Here is an 18,061-nt window from a genome sequence, read left to right on the forward strand (position 1 = left end):
ATATCGTCTAGGTTTAACAAGCAAAGGTTGTACTGTACTTGCGATTGATTACGGTATGCGCATTCTGCGAGGGAGAGTGAGGGCGGGGCACAGGGGTGGGGCCGTTGATTTCGAGGCTTTACGGCTTCACTTTTCAGGGCTTGTGCGGCACGCTTGATTGGAACCATCAGTCAAAATAGCTTGTTTCCAATGTATCACTACAAAGCAAGGCAGGGTGCTACTGTTGGTTATTAAAATGATTAAATATTAAGTATAAGTTAATTTGTTTACAGGCATGGGTTGCTCAGTTCACATAGCGATGTTACGTAGGGTTGGGGAAGGTACTATTCAGGTCTCACAGGTAACACAGATGCTAAAAACGAATCAGTAATGTCGTCTACTGGGATGCACAAACCCAGTAAAATGGACGTTACTGTTTATACGTAGTTGTGTGCTTAACATGGTCTAGATTAGCAATGGTTATTATCATAAGCAGGCACAGATCACGTCTTGTTTATATTTTGCTGTAAGACACGGCTACCCACGGCAGGACGTTAGCTGACCAGGCTAGTAAAAAGAGCAACAACTTGCTTAACGTTACCCCCGAATCAGCCCATCGCATGTTATAACTTAAAAAGGACCGGTTCGTGGCTAATCAAGTCATGTCTATTTAGCCGGAAGGTTTAGCTAGCTATCTCTATGACAGTTAACGTAAATATGGCTAACGTTAGCATCGTAAACTAATGTTAATATCTTACCTTGAAATGGCGACTGGGATCTCTGTTTATTTTATGAATCCATTCAAGGCAAAGTACAGGATCTTTGGGGAAACGATGGAAGGTTTGACCTGTATAGGATTTCTTTCTCTTTGAAGACGTACATTTGGGAACACAACAATGCGGCGGCATTGTAGGTAACGTTATGACAGAAGTCTACAGTTGGGCGGGCCAACGTTATGACAGAAGTCTACAGTTGGGCGGGCCAACGTTACTTCCGTACCCCACAGCCTCGTTTTGGTTTAAAGGAAGTGCCGTAGGTGAATAAGACGAATTGATAAGAAACACCTTGTTAACCACCAACTCCATTGGCTCCAGTGCAAGATTATACCTGAATTTGGCCTATGCAAATTTGCTTTGCTTATGCCAAAAGTAGACGTTGTGTCGTGGAACATGGCATTCGAGAAATACTCACTTTTATACGGCAAGTTGCATAGACCAAATTCAAGTATAGAGTCTTGTATATATTGTGGTTTAATGTATTTTATTTTAAACCTATATAATTATTCTATAATTTGGTCTTTGCATTCATTAGAAATCTTGTTAAAAATGTCCTGTATTCACACTTCACAAATTCATATTCAAAGTGGCGCTTTTATTCTGAAGGTTTCCTCATTACAATAAGATTATGACCATCATCGTCAGTACTGCTGGTACAATAATAGTATTTTTTCTCTCGGAACTCGCTTTTCCGACGTAACGTCCGGTACAAAATCTGAAATCAACGGGAAAACAATCTAAGCAATCTACCGAATTATCATAATTACTGGTATTTTGCGCTCGAAACTTGACGGCGAATCTAAATATTCTGTTTCCATAAAAAAATCATTTTCATTCCAGAAGTGATGAAAACGAATGGAGAATGAAAACTTTCCCCTCGCCGCAACTACCAGCCCCGGCAAAAGTTTGGTGTTTTTTGACTTGGAGACGTCCGGATTTGGTCAGTTTTTTTAGTATTGTTCATATTGAATTATATTGTCCTTACCTTTTCTCTTGCAACAATGTATCAAGAAGAAATCACATTAAACATTGACTAAATAGTCGACTTGTCAATGTCATACTTTCTCTCTATTTCAACTAAGGTCTCTGTTTCATCTAAGCTTATTCCCACAACTCGTCGTTTTAATACTTGTGCACATGTCGTTAGATAAATGTGAAGTTTCTCAACATGTTTGCATCAATTCACTATAGATACATTAGGTTAAATAATTCTTCCTAACTGGATTCATAGAGGTTAGTAGGCTACACATCCGTACAATGAATGCGTGGATGTTTGAAGCCCAGCATCCCAGAGTCGCTTCACGGTTGATGTTGAGACTTGTGTTTTGCGGGTACTATTTAATGAAGGTGCCAGTTAAGGACTTTTGAAGCGTCTGTTTCTCAAACTAGAAATTCTAATATATTTGTCCACTTGCTCGGTTGTGCACCTTGGCCTCCCACCGCTCTTTCTATTCTGGCTGGAGCCAGTTTGTGCTGTTCTATGAAAAGAGTAGGTCACATTGTTGTACAAGGTCTTGGCAATTTCTCACATGGAATAGCCTTCATTTCTCAGAACACAAATTGAAGAAAGTAAATTGTTTCTGGCGATTCTGTGCTTGTTATAGAACCCACAAACGCTGCCGCTGAAGATACTGAACTAGTCTAAAGAAGGACAGTTTTATTTCTTCTTTAATCAGCACAATAACTTTCAGTGGTGCTAAAATAATCGCAAAAGGGTTTTCTAATTAGCCATTTAAAATTATTAACAAACACAACGTGCCACGCCAGAGTGATGGTTGCTGATAATGTGCCTCTGTACGCCTATTTAGATATTCTGTTAAAAATCTGTCATTTCCAGCTACAATAGTAATTTACAACATTAATAATTTCTATACTGAACTAATTTGATGTTATTTTAACGGACAAAAAAATGGCTTTTCTTTCGAAAACAAGGACATTTCTTAGTGACCCCATAGTTTTGAACGGTACAGTGCTGCACTCGTACTAGCTTGACCCTGCACTCCCTGAGTGAGAGAGATGTGTGCATAGAAAGTCCAACAGTTAGTTAAAGTGAATAGTTTGGACCAACGGCATAGCTTTGGGTTGTATATTGGGGGAGGGTCCGGGGCAATGGATCCCAGGATTTTCAGTCTTTTCCAGGGGGGGGTCACATTGACCTGTCTGTAATATTATACATAACCCCCTCCATCCCCATCCTAATTCTACACCCCTGGTTAGGACAAACAAGCAGTCTGGAATCAAAATCCCTAATCATGACTGAAAAACCCTGTTTCTAGGAGGTCTGTCGTGATCTTGTTTACCAATTTGAGCATTTTGTAAACGCCTGTCATTCCAACAGGTCAGAGTTGCGAGATCGTCCAGCTAGCTGCGGTGAGCGGTGGCCATTCCCTTAACCTCTTTACAGTCCCTCGCTGTCGGATGCAACGTGGAGCTGCCAAGGTCACAGGCTTCAGGGTCCGGAGGCACAAGCTCTACCACCACCGCCTCCCTGTTCTCACCAACTCACTCAGGGAGGTCCTGGTGTCCTTTATTGCCTTTCTGCACATGTTTGACCAGCCAGTGCTTGTTGGTCACAACATCCGCAGGTTCGACTGCCCCGTGCTAACTCGAGCTCTTGATGAGTTTGACTTGAAGCCTGAGTTCCAGTTAACAGTTTCTGCATGCTTGGACACTCTCCCCTTGGCCCGTGAGATTCTGAAGGGACATGGTGTCCAGAGTTTTCGCCAGGAGAACCTTGTCCAAACTCTTGTTGGAGTCACATACAAGGCGCATGATGCCTTGGAAGATGTGAGGTCACTGCAGAGGCTCTATAGTGCCCTAGGGGCCACACCAGAGCAAGTCGTCAGGCATAGCTTCACCCTGGACACCTTGGCAAAGCCAGCACCCAAACCGCCCCCTGCCAACGAGGAGAAGGGACCCTTTAAAGCACCAGGACAACGCCCCCCTGTGGGAACAGTGGGAAGATTTCAGAGACCTGATGCTAGTTGAATTAATGGATTCTTGTTGTAAATATAATTATATTGGCATTTTCACATGTTGCAGAGTTCTAAATTACTGCAGCTCTTTTAAATCTGTAATATGTCCATAAAATTCTGTGACTTGGTGAAGGATAGCAATGTGTGTGTGTAATTCAATAAAGTATTTTTTTCAGTGAAAGGGTTTCTTTCATTTTACAACAAGCATTGGTTTTCAAACTGGTGACCTTGTGACTAGCATTAAGTTCACTGTCCTTTTTCCATCTCTAAACAACTTTGCCCTAACCTGTGAACTCCTACCAAACACTGAGATATCATTAAGCTTTGCCCACTGAACTCTCAAAATTCTAGTTTGAAAAGTGTAAATAGGGTTATTTCTGTTACAAAGTATCAAAAAACGGTTTTGGATGAGATGATAGGAGAACATGGTATGTCAGACAAGATTCCTGGATAGGGACATCACAAAAGTATCATTTGAGTTTTCATTTGATGCTACATGCTGCTGAGAGATTATGGGCATAAGAAACTTGCTTTAAGTGCTGAACTTAAAGATAGGCCCCACACTTCCTGCTAGGAACTGTTCATGTGACCGTTATAGACGGTCTATCGACAGACCCATGGACCATAGGGGAGGGGTGGAACGTAACATACAAAGTTATATGAAAAATGTTTTTTTCCTGTAGCATGGTTATAACTGAACATAGGCATCTGCTACATCTTCCATTCACAGGATGTTTTTAATTTATTTGAACATAGACTAAACATTAAAAAAAAAAAACATTCTTCATTTTGCGGTAGAATAGATCTCACCCCAATCTTTTGGCTCAGCAAAGTCAAGTCTGATCAGACATCGGAATCTCATTCCACTGCCAGTTGCAATCGGACATAAAAATAGCACATGGAATCAGACAACTAAGCAAGTTCTGGATGGAAAACAACATTTGATTAATTATGGAAACATGTCTTAATAGGGTGTAATCTCCACCCTAATGATGGCATCTATGAGATCCACAAGTTTTCAGGACTGATCTATTGTTTTCTCTCTTGGGAGCTGATGGAACAATACCAAGTGGATGAAATTCTGATGGACTGTTGTAGGGCATTAACCAATTGGGTATATGTTCAAAGGTGGGGACATCACAAACCCCTTTCTGGTGACAAATCAAACCACTGACTGGAAACAGACATGTTCTAGAAGGATACACTAGAACCACACGGGAACCTGTTCCAAATCTTCCTAACCATTCACATGGCAGAACGATGCCACGGTCAGATTTCTGACATCCACATTCTTTTTGCAGATGAACCATGGACAGCAAGATGAGAGAAGCAGAGCTGACAAACTGACTTCGGTTTACAGGCTCATTGTCATCCAACAGATTTTTCTACTGTGTCAAAGTGGAAACCTTTCACTATTCAGATACACAGCTTCACCAGCATTTGTTAAGCGCTGATACTTTGTCAGGTCCACACCAAAGGACTGCAGTAGAAAATGTAATTTCTCAAGTTTAATGTCTTGTAAGCAGGTGTGAGATTTTTGGTATTTGGTGTATTTTAGATGTGGAATCACATTAAGACTCTGCAAAAACATGTTTCTCCCCTACAAAGGCATGTGTATAATCTCTATGGACTTCAGTACCCATCCAGGGATTTGAATTTAATCCTTGCCTTCAGCAAAGTTGTTAATAATGTCCCCACCCGTTAGTTCCACTATGAAAACAGTTGTGCTGGGCTCTAACGATGTAATTAACTGTTCTGGCAGGCAATAGAACCTTCTGCAACTATATGTTACTTAATATCTAGCCATACTTCAGGTTGCGGGATGACGCTAGTTTGCTAGCAGCAACACAAACATTTTCAATCTTTAACGGATTTAAATGGATAAGTGAACATCTCAGTGTATTGTGTTCATGCTCAGGGAAATTGTAACAGTGCTTTTGTATTTAGCATGATTAATCTGTACACAATTTGAACAGATTTTGAATATAGATTTAAATCTACTGTCATTCTATACATGCTGGAATTGCAGAGCCCAAAAAAACAAAACATTGGCCATTGTCCAAATACATCATTGTTTTCTACTGTGAGTGAGCTACTTGTATTTAATAACAATTCACACCAGTTTGGTTCCAGTTTTGCTTTTTTACTAAGCATTTTTTCATCATAAATTCTTTTTTTTCCTTTTTTATTTTTACAGCTGTAGACATGGCAATCTTTTTAAAAGAAATATTACACAAATTACACCTTATACATACAACTGTGTCCAGAGTAGCTCACACAAAAAAAGAGATACAATTGCTCAAGTTGGACTTTTGCAGTAGCACAAACATGAGACTTTTTCAGCCTGTAAAAAACATTTAACATGATTAACATTATATGAGGAGTTGTACACAGGATAATATATCCTTTTTATAACAGGCATTTTTTCAATGTACACTCATAAGCATGATCATAAATACAATATACACACTGTATATAAAAAGAACAACAAAACGCAAAGAGAAAGCAGAGCATTGCCTTCCAGTGATAGGTACATTCACTTTAGTAGGATGCCATGGACAGTGCCAGTTTTAAGGTGTACAAATACAGTCAACGTTTAGCTTGTGGTTGTTTGACCAGTATAAACGGTAAGTTCTCCCATGTCTCTCAACAAACCAAAGTATTCATCTCTCTCACACTGAACTTCTGACTGCTTTTCAGATAACTGGGGTCCTGCTGATTAGGGCACACTGTAGCGGAATTCTTTGCAGCATAAAATTGACACAAGCAATTCCTAATGATAGAATGTTTATGTAGTCTCTACCTGCTTGCTTCCGGTTGGTGCCTATTGCATATGACCTGGGTTTGGTTGTGACAGGTTGAAGTGCCTTTTCCCAAATGACCACCATGAGTTGCAATTCCACCCTAATAGTACAGACCAACTGGCAATCAAACCTCTACCTATTTGGGACAGAATGGAGATTCTAATTGACAGATCACACTGAATAAGCAAGCTTTTCAGCCAAACATACACATTCTCTAATAATTATGATGACCATTGTGCGATCAAGTCCCGTCTATGACAAGATTGAGAATGTGGCGTTTTAAATGTGCGCTAGGTCGTAAAGCATAGGATGGCAAGTGCAGTACGGGGACATCAAGAAAATAGAGTACTGCTTTAACCCTAGGTTAAGCACAGCTAAGGAGAGATACATATATAGACCAGCTCCCAACATATAATATCCTGCAGGACACACATAAGGTATTGAATGGTATAGACAGATTATAGAAGCATTTCTCTTATCAGTGTACCCAGAGATATAGATGCTATTTTCTGTCCAGATGCACTGGACGGGATGAAACTGATTGCCACTATTTAAGGCTTTCAATTGCACATGAAAGCAATGAGTAAATGCTAATGTTTATTAAAGCCTGGTAGTGTTAAGGATGTAAAGCTTAATTTATTATTTAACCAATTTAAACCTATAGGGATAGAGTTACAGGCTAAGGATATGACCTATAGGTTGTATAGGATAAACATATCAGGACTGTGGGCATCGTAAGGACGGTATTGACATCAACTGGATGGAGTGGTCGTGAGACCAAAAAAATTGTACAGCTAGACAACAAAAATCGCTTTCATCAAAATCACCAATACAATGAAAGTAATGACAAACAACAAAAGTGACGACAACATGAATGGCAGCTATAACAACAACAAAAACAACAACAATAATAATAATAATAATATAAAAATACGAAAAAAATTCAAGTCCTGATTTGGTTATTTTTAACACTGACGTTTCAGAACAAACGTAGGATCAACATACGGTAAATGTTGAATCAACATAAGATTCGGAAGGGAACAGAGACCAGGTAAAGGCATTGCAATACATTATGGCTGACAAACATTGAACACTGTAGTCGCAGTATCAGTAACAATGGCAACAGTGCTGTGATGATCCTAACTTAAGAGTCTGCATGGATGCGTGTCCCTCTGTTGCGCGACTTCACGTGAGAAGTGGCACCAACTGAACAGATCAAATGGCTCTGTTAAAATTAAACAAAACACAGACAAACAATACTATGACCTGAATCCCATACACTTCACTTTGCAAAAAAAAAAAAACACTTGGCAAGGGACATCTATTATAAACATCGGACAACCCAGCAGAACTGGAGTTTCTTCTATTTCCATATCTTGATAACATAATATTATCTTATTACACATAATCACCATAGTCTCTTTAAACAGGCATAGGAACAAGTAAATAAAGGAGCATGCTGCCTCATGGATGGGCCATATCGTGTAAACGTGAAAGCGGACGCGAGAGTAGGTGAGGTGTACGTATCAAAATGGCCACCAGTCCTCTTAGTTCTACTATCGAGTCACATGAGACCTCCACTCAAAAGAGGGCGGGGCCCACTGGCTTTGCATCTCATTTTCTCCTTCCTCCCCATCCCCCTGAAGCTCCAGCAGGGGTCAAGAGGCATGGACGTCAAGGCGATCGCTCTCATCCTGTCCTGGCTCATTCTCTTTCTAAGAGTCACCGTTCTCTCTACACCTCAGAAGGACAGACCACCGTGTCCCTTTATAAACCACAATCCCACAACTGACAACAGGGCGTATCTGAACACACATGGTCCTCCAAGACATTTAAGCTGTTGCATTTCAGGACCAAGGCTGTCTTCCACTGCCGTTAACCTTCCTTCCAACACTCCAGTTCAGCTCGCAGGCTTACTTCTTTCATTCCTTCAAACACTCTTTCCGCCTCGTCCAGCAGAGGGGACGGCACCCAACTGCATTGTGGGGACTGTCACGGTCCTCCAAGGCGAGACTGGCGTGTGGAAGCGGGAGGAGAGGCGGGCACAGCTGGGGAAGGCAGCAGTGAGAGATGGGTGCCCACACAGCTCATTCCCAGTCCAGCTTCACTCCCCCCATCCTTCCCCTCCACACTCTACCGGCGTTGGCGGACTGAAGGAGGCTCGGATGTCTCCCCGCAGCTTTCCTTCATACCATGAACTCGTTACTGCCATACAGAACCAGCTGTCGCGGCGGCGAGCTGAAGTCCGACTCCCTCCGGTGGCCCTCGGAGGACTCGCGCGGCGAGCTCCTGCTCAGCCGGATCCGGTGGCGACTCTTCACCCCCACAGCTCCTCTCGGGTCCCCCTCGGATTCCGCTAAGGGGGCACCCAGCCCCAGGGAGCATGAGGAGAGCAGAGGCCCAGATGAGGAGGAGCGAAAGCGGTAGTTGGGGGACGCAGAGATGACAGAGGAGGAGGAGGGGTGGTAGGACGAGGAGGAGAGCGAGGAGGAGGCGCTGGACAAGACAGAGTCAACCGAGTCCAAAGACTCTGGTTGTCTCCGGAGTCCTCGGCGGCTCTTGGTTTCAAGCAACCGGGAGCGGTAGGCTCCTGTCGAGAGAAACTGGCGTTTAGGACACAGGCAGATGGAGACGGACAGACTGAGGGCACATACAGAACACAGACAGTCCACAGTCTCACCAGAGGGGTTGGAGGCAGCTCCTTCATGGTCCATGTTAAGGTTCTCACAGCTGTCCGCCGTTCCTATGGAGGCCTCAGACTCCAGAGTCTCATCATCAGATGCCCGCGGCTCCAAGATCAGCATCTCGTACGTTAACTCCTCCCTATACACACACACACACGTTACAGTTACACACCTAGACAACAAGTTACAGCAGATTATAAATTGGGTTGTTTATTAAACCTGTAGTGCTGATTTTGTTCTGCTGTTCTAATTGGTCTGGTAACTGGTTTATGATAGCAAGAAGACATCTTTGGAGTTGGTTACATGACAAATATACCACAGCTAAGATCTATATCCAAACAGCCCATGCGTGTTATTGTGTGTTATTGCTTACATATGCCCTGCAAACAAATAAGTCGCAGGGATTATCCAGGAATGTCAAAAAAGCTGTGGAAAATGGCATAGGACATCCTCAGTGTGCTGGGTAGCGACTTGAGAACACAGCTGAGGACAGGAGACAAGGATGACATGACGGCATACTTCTCTCTCTGAAGGCTCTCGATCTGCTCGCTGAGGACCCTCTCCTCCTGCTGCATGTCCACCTGTTCCTGGTCCGTCAGGCCTGGCTCTGCCAGTTCTTCGCCTGTCTCCTTGTTCACCCCTGGGGGAGCTCTGGGGCTGAGCGGTGGGGAGGGCGTGTGGTGGCTGCTACCCCTCCGCTGACGACCTTTGCCCTAAAGGACACCGCATAGAGAGTAGAGGGCTAGTTAGGATAGCGGACAGATTACAATATAGGCTAGGCTAGGTTATAGGACATGCTAGGCGTCGCGATACCCTACAAGGTATGTAGCCTGTGAAGCGTAAGAGTTTCCTGTCATTTCCGATAATTTTATATAAAAGAAACCTGGGAGAAAAAAATGCTATTGCTACAAAATTTTACTAGATCTGCTAGTCTCATAGGCCATGCTAGACCAGTCTATAGGCTAGCCTAAAAAAGGTAGCTAGATTACTGAAGGTTTTGCCAGGTCTTTAGAGAGATAAAGAATAGAGGCTGATGGAATAGTTGAAGCCAAAGATTGCATTTACTTAGGCAGACCAATTGGTTTCTTTGTGTGCAATTATGGGCAAAATAACCCATCTGATTGGTCAGATGGGGAGCGAGAGCATTATTGGGCAGCCTGTGTAAATGATGTGTTATGCTGACTGGGCCTACTGACGACACAGACAAAGTGGAGCTGACAGATGAGTATCCACGACGGTTCGACAGAAAATATGAAGTGTGATTTGGTTGATGATGGTCGTTCATACCTTGGTTTGTCACGCCGACACATTGGAGGTGCGTACCTTGTAAACTATTTTTAAGCAGCATTGGATAACTGTTTTACATGAGACTAGTGGACAGGCATCCAGGTACACGTTACCTTCTAAGCCGTGTTAGAATGCATGATATTATTTCACCAAGAAAATGTACAACAAGCCGTAGGGCTTCTTTCATATGGATGCAACAGAAAAAGTAGATAAACAGTATTGCTTATTGGTTGAAAGAAACGAAGGACTTCGCTGTGTGTCCAATAAACCAACAACTGTTCTAATTTTTCTCAGGTAACCCATTAATGACCGTTGGTTTAATGATACGGAATGATTGAAGACTAGCCGATAATTGCGGACTATGGCAGACATGGCACTATATACTGAGAGACAAGTAAAGAGAAGAAAAGAGAGGGCGTGGGAGGAAATGGCATTGTGAGGACACGCAAACTTGACAGGATGAGGGCGTTTCCAATGTGCTGATTTAACAGTGCCACAGACAAATAAGCCAACATGTCTGGTTGATTGACAGCGCCAGCGACATATAAGCTGACAGGACTGATTGTGGTCACATGGAGTGTACTAGGAATACATACCGGGGTAGCCGTGCGGGTTATGCCAATAAACCTAACAGCGATAAGTACAGGTTTCTGGAACGGTGGGGGGAGGGAGGGAGGGGGAGAGGAGAAAATAGGATTAGAGAGCGTGGAACCTAAAACCGACACGGGGGAGTTAAAACTAAATGAAGTGACGTCTAATGTTTGATCTAAACCAGTTCAATTCAAATTTGCTTTGATTGGTCTAGTAAAATTATTTTGGAGATCAACTGAAATCATGGCCTGTAAATTGTGGCGGGCCAAAATCACAGCTGATGTCGTTCCATCCTGGAGCGTAATGTTCGGTCACTGGGCATGGGAGGTAGGAGAACAGAGAAGAATTAAGGACTGGAGGGGAAAGGTTAAAGTTGTCAGAGCAGAATCCAAGATAACCCAATTCAAGGTTAACAGATGAAGATGTTGAATGGCCCACCCCGCGACCACAGGCAACTGAAAACGTTTGAAACATATTGCGACAAATCCAAGTTCTGGTTGTCCCTCCAAATGTCAGTCGGTTTTCTTCTATTTTGAATATAATGAACATACCATGGACCTCCTGATGTGAGTCAGCCTGATCTTGGCCTTGTTCTCAGCAAACTCCAGGCTGTTGATGTCCTTCAGCCTGGCCCTGTACTTGTTCATCTGCTCCCCAATGATCAGCTCTACACACCTGGAAGCAGACAGAGAACCAGTCAACAGTGCGACTTGTAGCTCAGCACTCTCACTGATTCAGTAATTTTTAAAAAAATTTTAAGCAGTGACAATTTCATTATATACTATATGGCTGGGTGCAAGATCAAAGAGTTCAAAGGGCAGTTTTAGAGTTTGGTGAAGCCGCTGTCAGTCCAAGTAGTTAGACAGGTGGGGGCATAGTGATTTGCTATGTATATAGATCAACTGTACTAACAGACTACAATGACTTGGCATCCTGAACATATTTGACTGAGACTTTTAGTAAATATTTGATACAATATGTCCAATGTTGTTTTGCTCTGACTCACTTAATGAAACTGTTTTGTGAGTTCAAATGGACTGTGACGTTTTTTTTACTTGTCGTGGAATGTGAGGTCATTGTGCAGGTGGCTCTGAAATCGCTACAGACTTTCTGAGAAGGCTGAGAGTCATATAGAGGTAGCGCACCTCAAGAAAGAGGTGCCTTTTGTGTGTACAAATATCAACACTGATATAATGGTTAAGCTAATCGTTTTTTCAATAATCTATCAATTTAAACTACACAAGAGTCTCTTCAGTTTTATATCTGTAACTGTAGGTTTTGAGAAAATCTATTTTTCTCCCAGGCTTTGGTCAATTAAGCATCTCAAAATCTGGAATCTGACATTTTTCCATTACATTTGTAAATTTAACAAACACTCTTATCCAGCCGATATACAGTTGTAAGTGCAAACATTTCCTTACTTTCTCGAACTGTCCCCCCACGGGAATCCAAGTGCAATGCCCCACCAAAAAAGACAGAAATGATTGACGTCTTCTTAACCCTTAAATACAGACTTAGGACTTCTGGTTGTTGTTTGTGGTGGGTGTGTATTAATGCTAGTTCTGGAGCTTCGCGCTGTGCAGTCTTCCGGAAACGATCCGTGTGTCAAGAGTACATGGAGACGGAGTCTTACGCTGTAGTCTTGCCGATGTCCTGGACACTCTGCAGGGGGTCAATGGTGTCGGGACAGCGGAGGATGCAGGGGGCGAAGACGATGGCCAGAGCGTTGGCCGACATTCGGTTGGTTTCCTCCTGCAGTGCTATCCTGGAAGAACATGGACACACAAATGCCTCAGTGTTAGCAAAAAACACTGACAACTGGCAGTTTCTTCAGTATCAGAACTGGTAGGCAGGCAATGAGAACATCATCCTTCACACTTCCTGTTCTGAATTTAAATGCACTGGATGATGTCTTATTGGCAGGAAGGAGTATCCATGCCTGTGAGAACTGTCTTCATAAAATTATACTAAAATATTAACAGGCTCAGCCGAATTTGCATTTGAATAGCAATTTTTTCTACTAGACGTCTATCTTTCCTGCTTGCATTGGCGTTCTTTAGTACTGACCTCCCTTTAATCCTTCATCATCCTACTTTGTGCAGGATCACATGACCACTCACCTGACCAGGTGGAAAATGAGGCGTTCCAGGGTGCTCAGGTGGGTTCTGCTGAGCTGGTCGATCACAGAGTACACTCCACGGATCACCTCCCGCTTGTCTGGCTGGCCTGCGCCACAATAGAAACACAATTACAATCTGCTTCCAAAAAGAAGACCCAAAATGGCCGCCATCACCAACTTCAACAGGAATATTTGTTCAAGTATTTCTATGCGCAGACCTACCCATTGTACACATTGTTTAATCGAAGGGCTGTTATAGGTATAAGTGACATAAGTAGTGCCCCTGACCCCTAGGGGGCCTCAATAGTTAAGTAGCCCTGACTGCTGTTGTGCCCTGACCCTAAAAGGGGGGCCCCAAATAACATTTTGCCAAGGACCCCCAAAAGGCTAGAGCCGGCTCTGGTACATTCACTAATTAAGAATGTTTATATTCAAAAACGGCATATTCAACCATATAGACCTTAAATCAACATCTATAAATAATACTGTACATAGGTCACCTTGAAATATTAAAACCACTGCAGCAAAATCAATCGGAATACTTCTGACCAAAACTTTTACCCATGGCTCGGAGGAACTCCTCGTAGAGTTCGAAGGTCATCAAAGGGTTGGGCAGGTCACGGAGCCACTGTTTGAGCACGCTTGCGATGACGTGGATGTTGTAGTCATCCAGGTTCATGCTGCTCACGTCTGGAAGGGAACAATGGGAGATAAAGAATATAACATTTAGTTACGGTACATATTCCAACAAGTAAAAGTCTCAGCTTCAGACGCTGTGAATAGCGTGGACATGATTTCCTGACAGATTGTTAATAAAAAAATTAACAACCTGGGGGGGGGGTTAAATAGCTGTAATTGTATTGTTAAAGGGAATAAGAAATATCTACAATTAGTTTAAGTTTATAAACCGCTTGAAGTAATTGTTGGTCTGTCTCTCTATGCACGTAACTCTCTCACTCAGGGGGAGCAGGGTTGAGCTAGCGTGAGTGCTGCTTAATCTGGTTATATTGCGCTCCCCCGACTAATACGATTTGATAGAACTTGTGAAATAAAGATTATCTACGTGAAGAGCAAATGTTCCCTCACAGGGAAAACAACACTGGCGAATCCCAATCAATTGTGGTAAATGTCAGTTGAAGGTTATAATTTTACATTTTCTAACATCTCCCCCACAGACAGCTCATGGGCTTACTGCACGAGGAGGAATTTGGAGGAATAGGTCAAATTAAAATCCAAGGTCAAATTAAAATCCGCCTGACATTTATCACTTTTTACCAATGATGTAACATCAATATGTAACTGCACTTACACCGTTTGTATAGCTTTTATTGTATACCTTCAAAGTGTTATGCTCCCAATGGTGATTTGTATTTATTTTGTATATGCTATTACTGTGCAGGGTTGAGCCAGAAACAAATGTTTCACAACGCATGGACAATAACGTTTACAGGCAGCGCTATAGATCATGGGTCGGGTTTCACTCCTTTGTTTTGAACTGAACCCGACACATCAACGTGGATCAACCTGTTAGTCAGGTGATGTCTTGCCAGGTGGGCTCTCGTCGCCACTAGGATGCCCTCCCTCCAATGCCTTTCGGGGGAAGAGTCACTGGCTTGTTGTTGTCTCTCTGTTGCACACTTGTGCAATTGGGCTGTACGCTGCTGGCAATACTCGGCCCTCATTCAGGGTGGTTGCGGTTGGTGGGTGTCCCTTTGGTTGATGCCTGGCAATGTGGGTGGATTGATTTCCTGCCTGTTGGGCCCTGTCCGGGGCCTCCCCCAGGTAGGGCCACAGTGTCGCCGGACCCCCCGCCTCAGTTCCAAGGTCTTACGCTGCTATACTATTGTGCTTGGGGATTGGGTCAGTTCTCCTTCCCCACTAAGTTCTCCTTCTCCACTATAAATAGTTGTTGATATAAGGAATGTATTTTCTGAATTTTTAAGAGGATTTTTAGAAGTTTTTTAAACTTTAGGAGGAGATGAGGTCCTGGTCCACACCTGCGGAGTATCTGGTTTGGGGGGCCCGTTGCTGTTTCTGTCCTTGTCCATCTGGTCATACTTCTGACCTAGTCTAAATTTAAATAGACTCTGGATTTAGCCCACATGCATTTATTAATTATTCCAATTGGACTCTTAATATCTCACCCGGCACAGCCAGAAGAGGACTGGTCACCTCTCTGAGCCTGGGTCCTCTCTAGGTTTCTTCCTAAAATTCGGCCTTCTTAGGGAGTTTTTCCTAGCCACTGAAATTCAACACTACTGTTGTTTGCTCCTTGGGGTTTAAGGCCAGGTGTTTCTGTAAAAGCACTTTGTGACAACTGCTGTTGTAAAAAGAGCTTTATAAATACATTTGATTGAAATTTGATCATACCAGTGTCCAAGCCCTGCCGGAGCTCCTTGATCTTATTGGTGGAGCCAGACTTCCTGAAGATGCCCTCTGTGTAGAGGCCGTGCATCTCAATGTAGTTGATGAGCTTCTCCACCACCAGGGGCACTGCCCTCTCCTCACTGGTAAGACGAGAAAGCTCCACACCAAACTGCCTGGACGACAGCTCTGGGTCGTACTGAAATGGACAGAGAGACAAGTCAGAAGCACAGACAAACAGCAGTGACAGTCAAAACCAGGGCTGGCTTCAGACATAAGGGACATAAGCAGATGCTTAGGGCCCCCGCCCGCTAGGGGGGCCTCCGACTGCTTGGGTGCCCTCGATGGTTAGGAGAGAGGGGGACCCAAATCAGATTTTGCTTAGGTCCCCCATAAGAAAGAGCTGGCACTGGTAAAAACTGCTGGAAAGTACCGGCATTCATCTTTGATGATGTAATGAAAAGCGCTATAAAATAAAATGCATTACTAGATCAAAAAGCACAGTTCCTTCGACATTTAAAAAAGCAATAAATTCTCTTGATTTTCTACAAATTGGTTCAGAGAGCCACAGACACAAACAAATGCTTACCTTCTTGCTACATTTTGTGGTCATCCTGGAGCAGCACTTCCTATGGCAGGCGTAGCGGCACACTGCCAAAGAACACAACAGTCAGATACAATCGGACTAATTTAACCTTCACGCACCCAACAGTCTCCAACTGCTTTCCAGTCAACAACTATCAATCTAAAAATGTTCCATCTCCAACGTATTTTCAATCCAAAAAATAAATAAGCTGCAGAAAAATATTGGTCTCCACCTGTTTTTTTGTAAGTTGACAACAAGCAACCTGTATCTCATTAACCCAAAAGCAATGTTCTAACAACGCTCTGCATCCAACCCTGGTTAGTCAACAAGCAGACCACAAAGGCTGAAATATAGATCCGGCGGTCTGTGGAGACAATGCTGCCACTCCCTGTCTTACAGTGAACCTCGGAGAGTGGCTAGATGGGGGATAATGAGATCCAAGACTGTTTCCAGACGTCGTAAATCTGATTACAGACACCAGGAAGACCAGAAAGGATGCATTTGGTGAAGTGTGAGCCTACAAGGGTTAACCTTAACCGGTCTTGTACTCTTAACCTGTGATATCAGTGTAACAAAGTCTGTTGCCCACTTTGTAAATGGTTGCTGTACATTTCTATACAAGGCTGCCTTGTTGAACTAACAACACACCAGGACAGTGTTCTGTAAGAGGAAGTTGGCTAGGCGGGTAGTAGATATTCATGAGCTATAAAATGTGATTTGTGGATCTGAATATAGTATTTAAAAAGAGCCCCTCTGTGCTCACATGATCATCCATCTGAAATCTCTTTCCATTTCAAAAGTCCCACTTAGCAAATGTGTTGGTTTAGAATCAGTACTATGAGTGATTCTATCCTATTGAAACAGCAGAGCCTCACCCTCCCAATACATGACTTCCCCAGTGATCGGTGGTGACACAGGATGAGGTCACTTTTAGGCAAGCTGAGATCATGCTATGAAAAGGAGCATGGACACTGGAACTGGGTGACGGAGGGAATTTCAGAGGCGTGTTAAGTGTGTGTGCAACGGTTCGAAGCATGTGTGTAATGGTCGGGAGTCTGTGTGTCCACTCACGTTTGCAGACGCAGGCCCGGTCCATCATCCAGATGAGAGAGGAGCAGTACTCGCAGTAGGTGGGGATGCTGTACTGGGTGGCCTTGAAGATATGGCCGTTGTGCTCCTCCACCTGCAGGGGGCGACAGAGGGGCTCAGTACGGTGAGCCATAATGACAACCGGCCCGTCCAAATCGGAACCATTCGAAGACAGTTCATATATATAACGGGAAATGAATGCAGGTCTCACAATGTCGCTCTCCTTTTTCCTCCTCTTCTTGCGTTCGGGTTTGGGTGCCTGAGGGATAAGATGACATGATACGTTTGTGTCTCTCTCCTCCGTTTCTATTCTCCTTCCCTACCGCCACCCCCACTCCTTCTTTCCTTCCTCCAGCCCCCCCCCATACCCTTACCTTGCTGATGGTTCCATCTGCGGCTTTGTACTCGGTCATGAACTCGTCCAGGAAGACCTTGAAGGTATTGACCCAGACCTTGACGGGTGACTCGCTCCAGTCCCTCTGCTCCAGCCGCATGCTCTTCTCAAGGATGTGCTCGAACAGGGCGTACAGGTCCTTGTAGCGGATACTCTTCCCGTCATCCATCTGAGGGAGGAGGAGAGACTGGTGAACGTCAGGAGGTATTGGGGTGGAGCCCATACATGTCTGAGCAAAGAGCTTTGAGAAATCGGTGTAATTCGATTGATTGCAGCATTGCGGTCGGAAGTGGCATGGGAAGGCCAAGGAGGGGAGTAGCATTACAGAACTAAATCGATGCGTGTGCTGCAGTACGCTCAGCTGAAGGCGTGTGCGTGAAAACCGCAGGGCGGGCAAGGGACAAGAAGGGACG

The 18,061-nt window shown here is 43.7% G+C and overlaps 2 protein-coding genes across 10 annotated transcripts in view; one reads left to right on the forward strand and one right to left on the reverse strand.

Annotated features, from left to right (window-relative positions):
* The first annotated feature begins 1,416 nt into the window (after positions 1–1,416).
* trex4 (three prime repair exonuclease 4) lies at positions 1,417–3,906 on the forward strand. The gene is made up of 2 exons (XM_010883946.3): positions 1,417–1,695; positions 3,094–3,906. Exons 1-2 carry the CDS (start codon positions 1,611–1,613, stop codon positions 3,741–3,743), a joined length of 735 nt encoding a protein of 244 aa, XP_010882248.1. The 5' UTR covers positions 1,417–1,610; the 3' UTR covers positions 3,744–3,906.
* A 1,830-nt stretch (positions 3,907–5,736) lies between these two features.
* The window catches only part of myo9ab (myosin IXAb), a 122,829-nt gene continuing 110,504 nt past the window's right edge, over positions 5,737–18,061 (reverse strand). For 7 of the 9 annotated variants that reach the window (XM_010883943.5, XM_010883942.5, XM_010883941.5 and 4 more), the window contains 13 exons: positions 17,629–17,817; positions 17,466–17,513; positions 17,237–17,348; positions 16,169–16,230; positions 15,586–15,778; positions 13,777–13,905; positions 13,217–13,322; positions 12,730–12,861; positions 11,648–11,771; positions 11,102–11,155; positions 9,738–9,931; positions 9,215–9,357; positions 5,737–9,124 (listed from right to left, as the gene is read on the reverse strand). In XM_010883943.5, the coding sequence (XP_010882245.2) occupies positions 8,721–9,124; positions 9,215–9,357; positions 9,738–9,931; positions 11,102–11,155; positions 11,648–11,771; positions 12,730–12,861; positions 13,217–13,322; positions 13,777–13,905; positions 15,586–15,778; positions 16,169–16,230; positions 17,237–17,348; positions 17,466–17,513; positions 17,629–17,817 (1,890 nt within the window). In that variant the 3' untranslated portion in view covers positions 5,737–8,720. The remainder of the gene's footprint in view (positions 9,125–9,214; positions 9,358–9,737; positions 9,932–11,101; positions 11,156–11,647; positions 11,772–12,729; positions 12,862–13,216; positions 13,323–13,776; positions 13,906–15,585; positions 15,779–16,168; positions 16,231–17,236; positions 17,349–17,465; positions 17,514–17,628; positions 17,818–18,061) is intronic. The other 2 variants (XM_010883945.5, XM_020040314.3) reach the window with 1 other exon arrangement.

The sequence above is a fragment of the Esox lucius genome, chromosome 19 (assembly GCF_011004845.1).
Source record: "Esox lucius isolate fEsoLuc1 chromosome 19, fEsoLuc1.pri, whole genome shotgun sequence".
Lineage (NCBI taxonomy): Eukaryota > Metazoa > Chordata > Actinopteri > Esociformes > Esocidae > Esox > Esox lucius.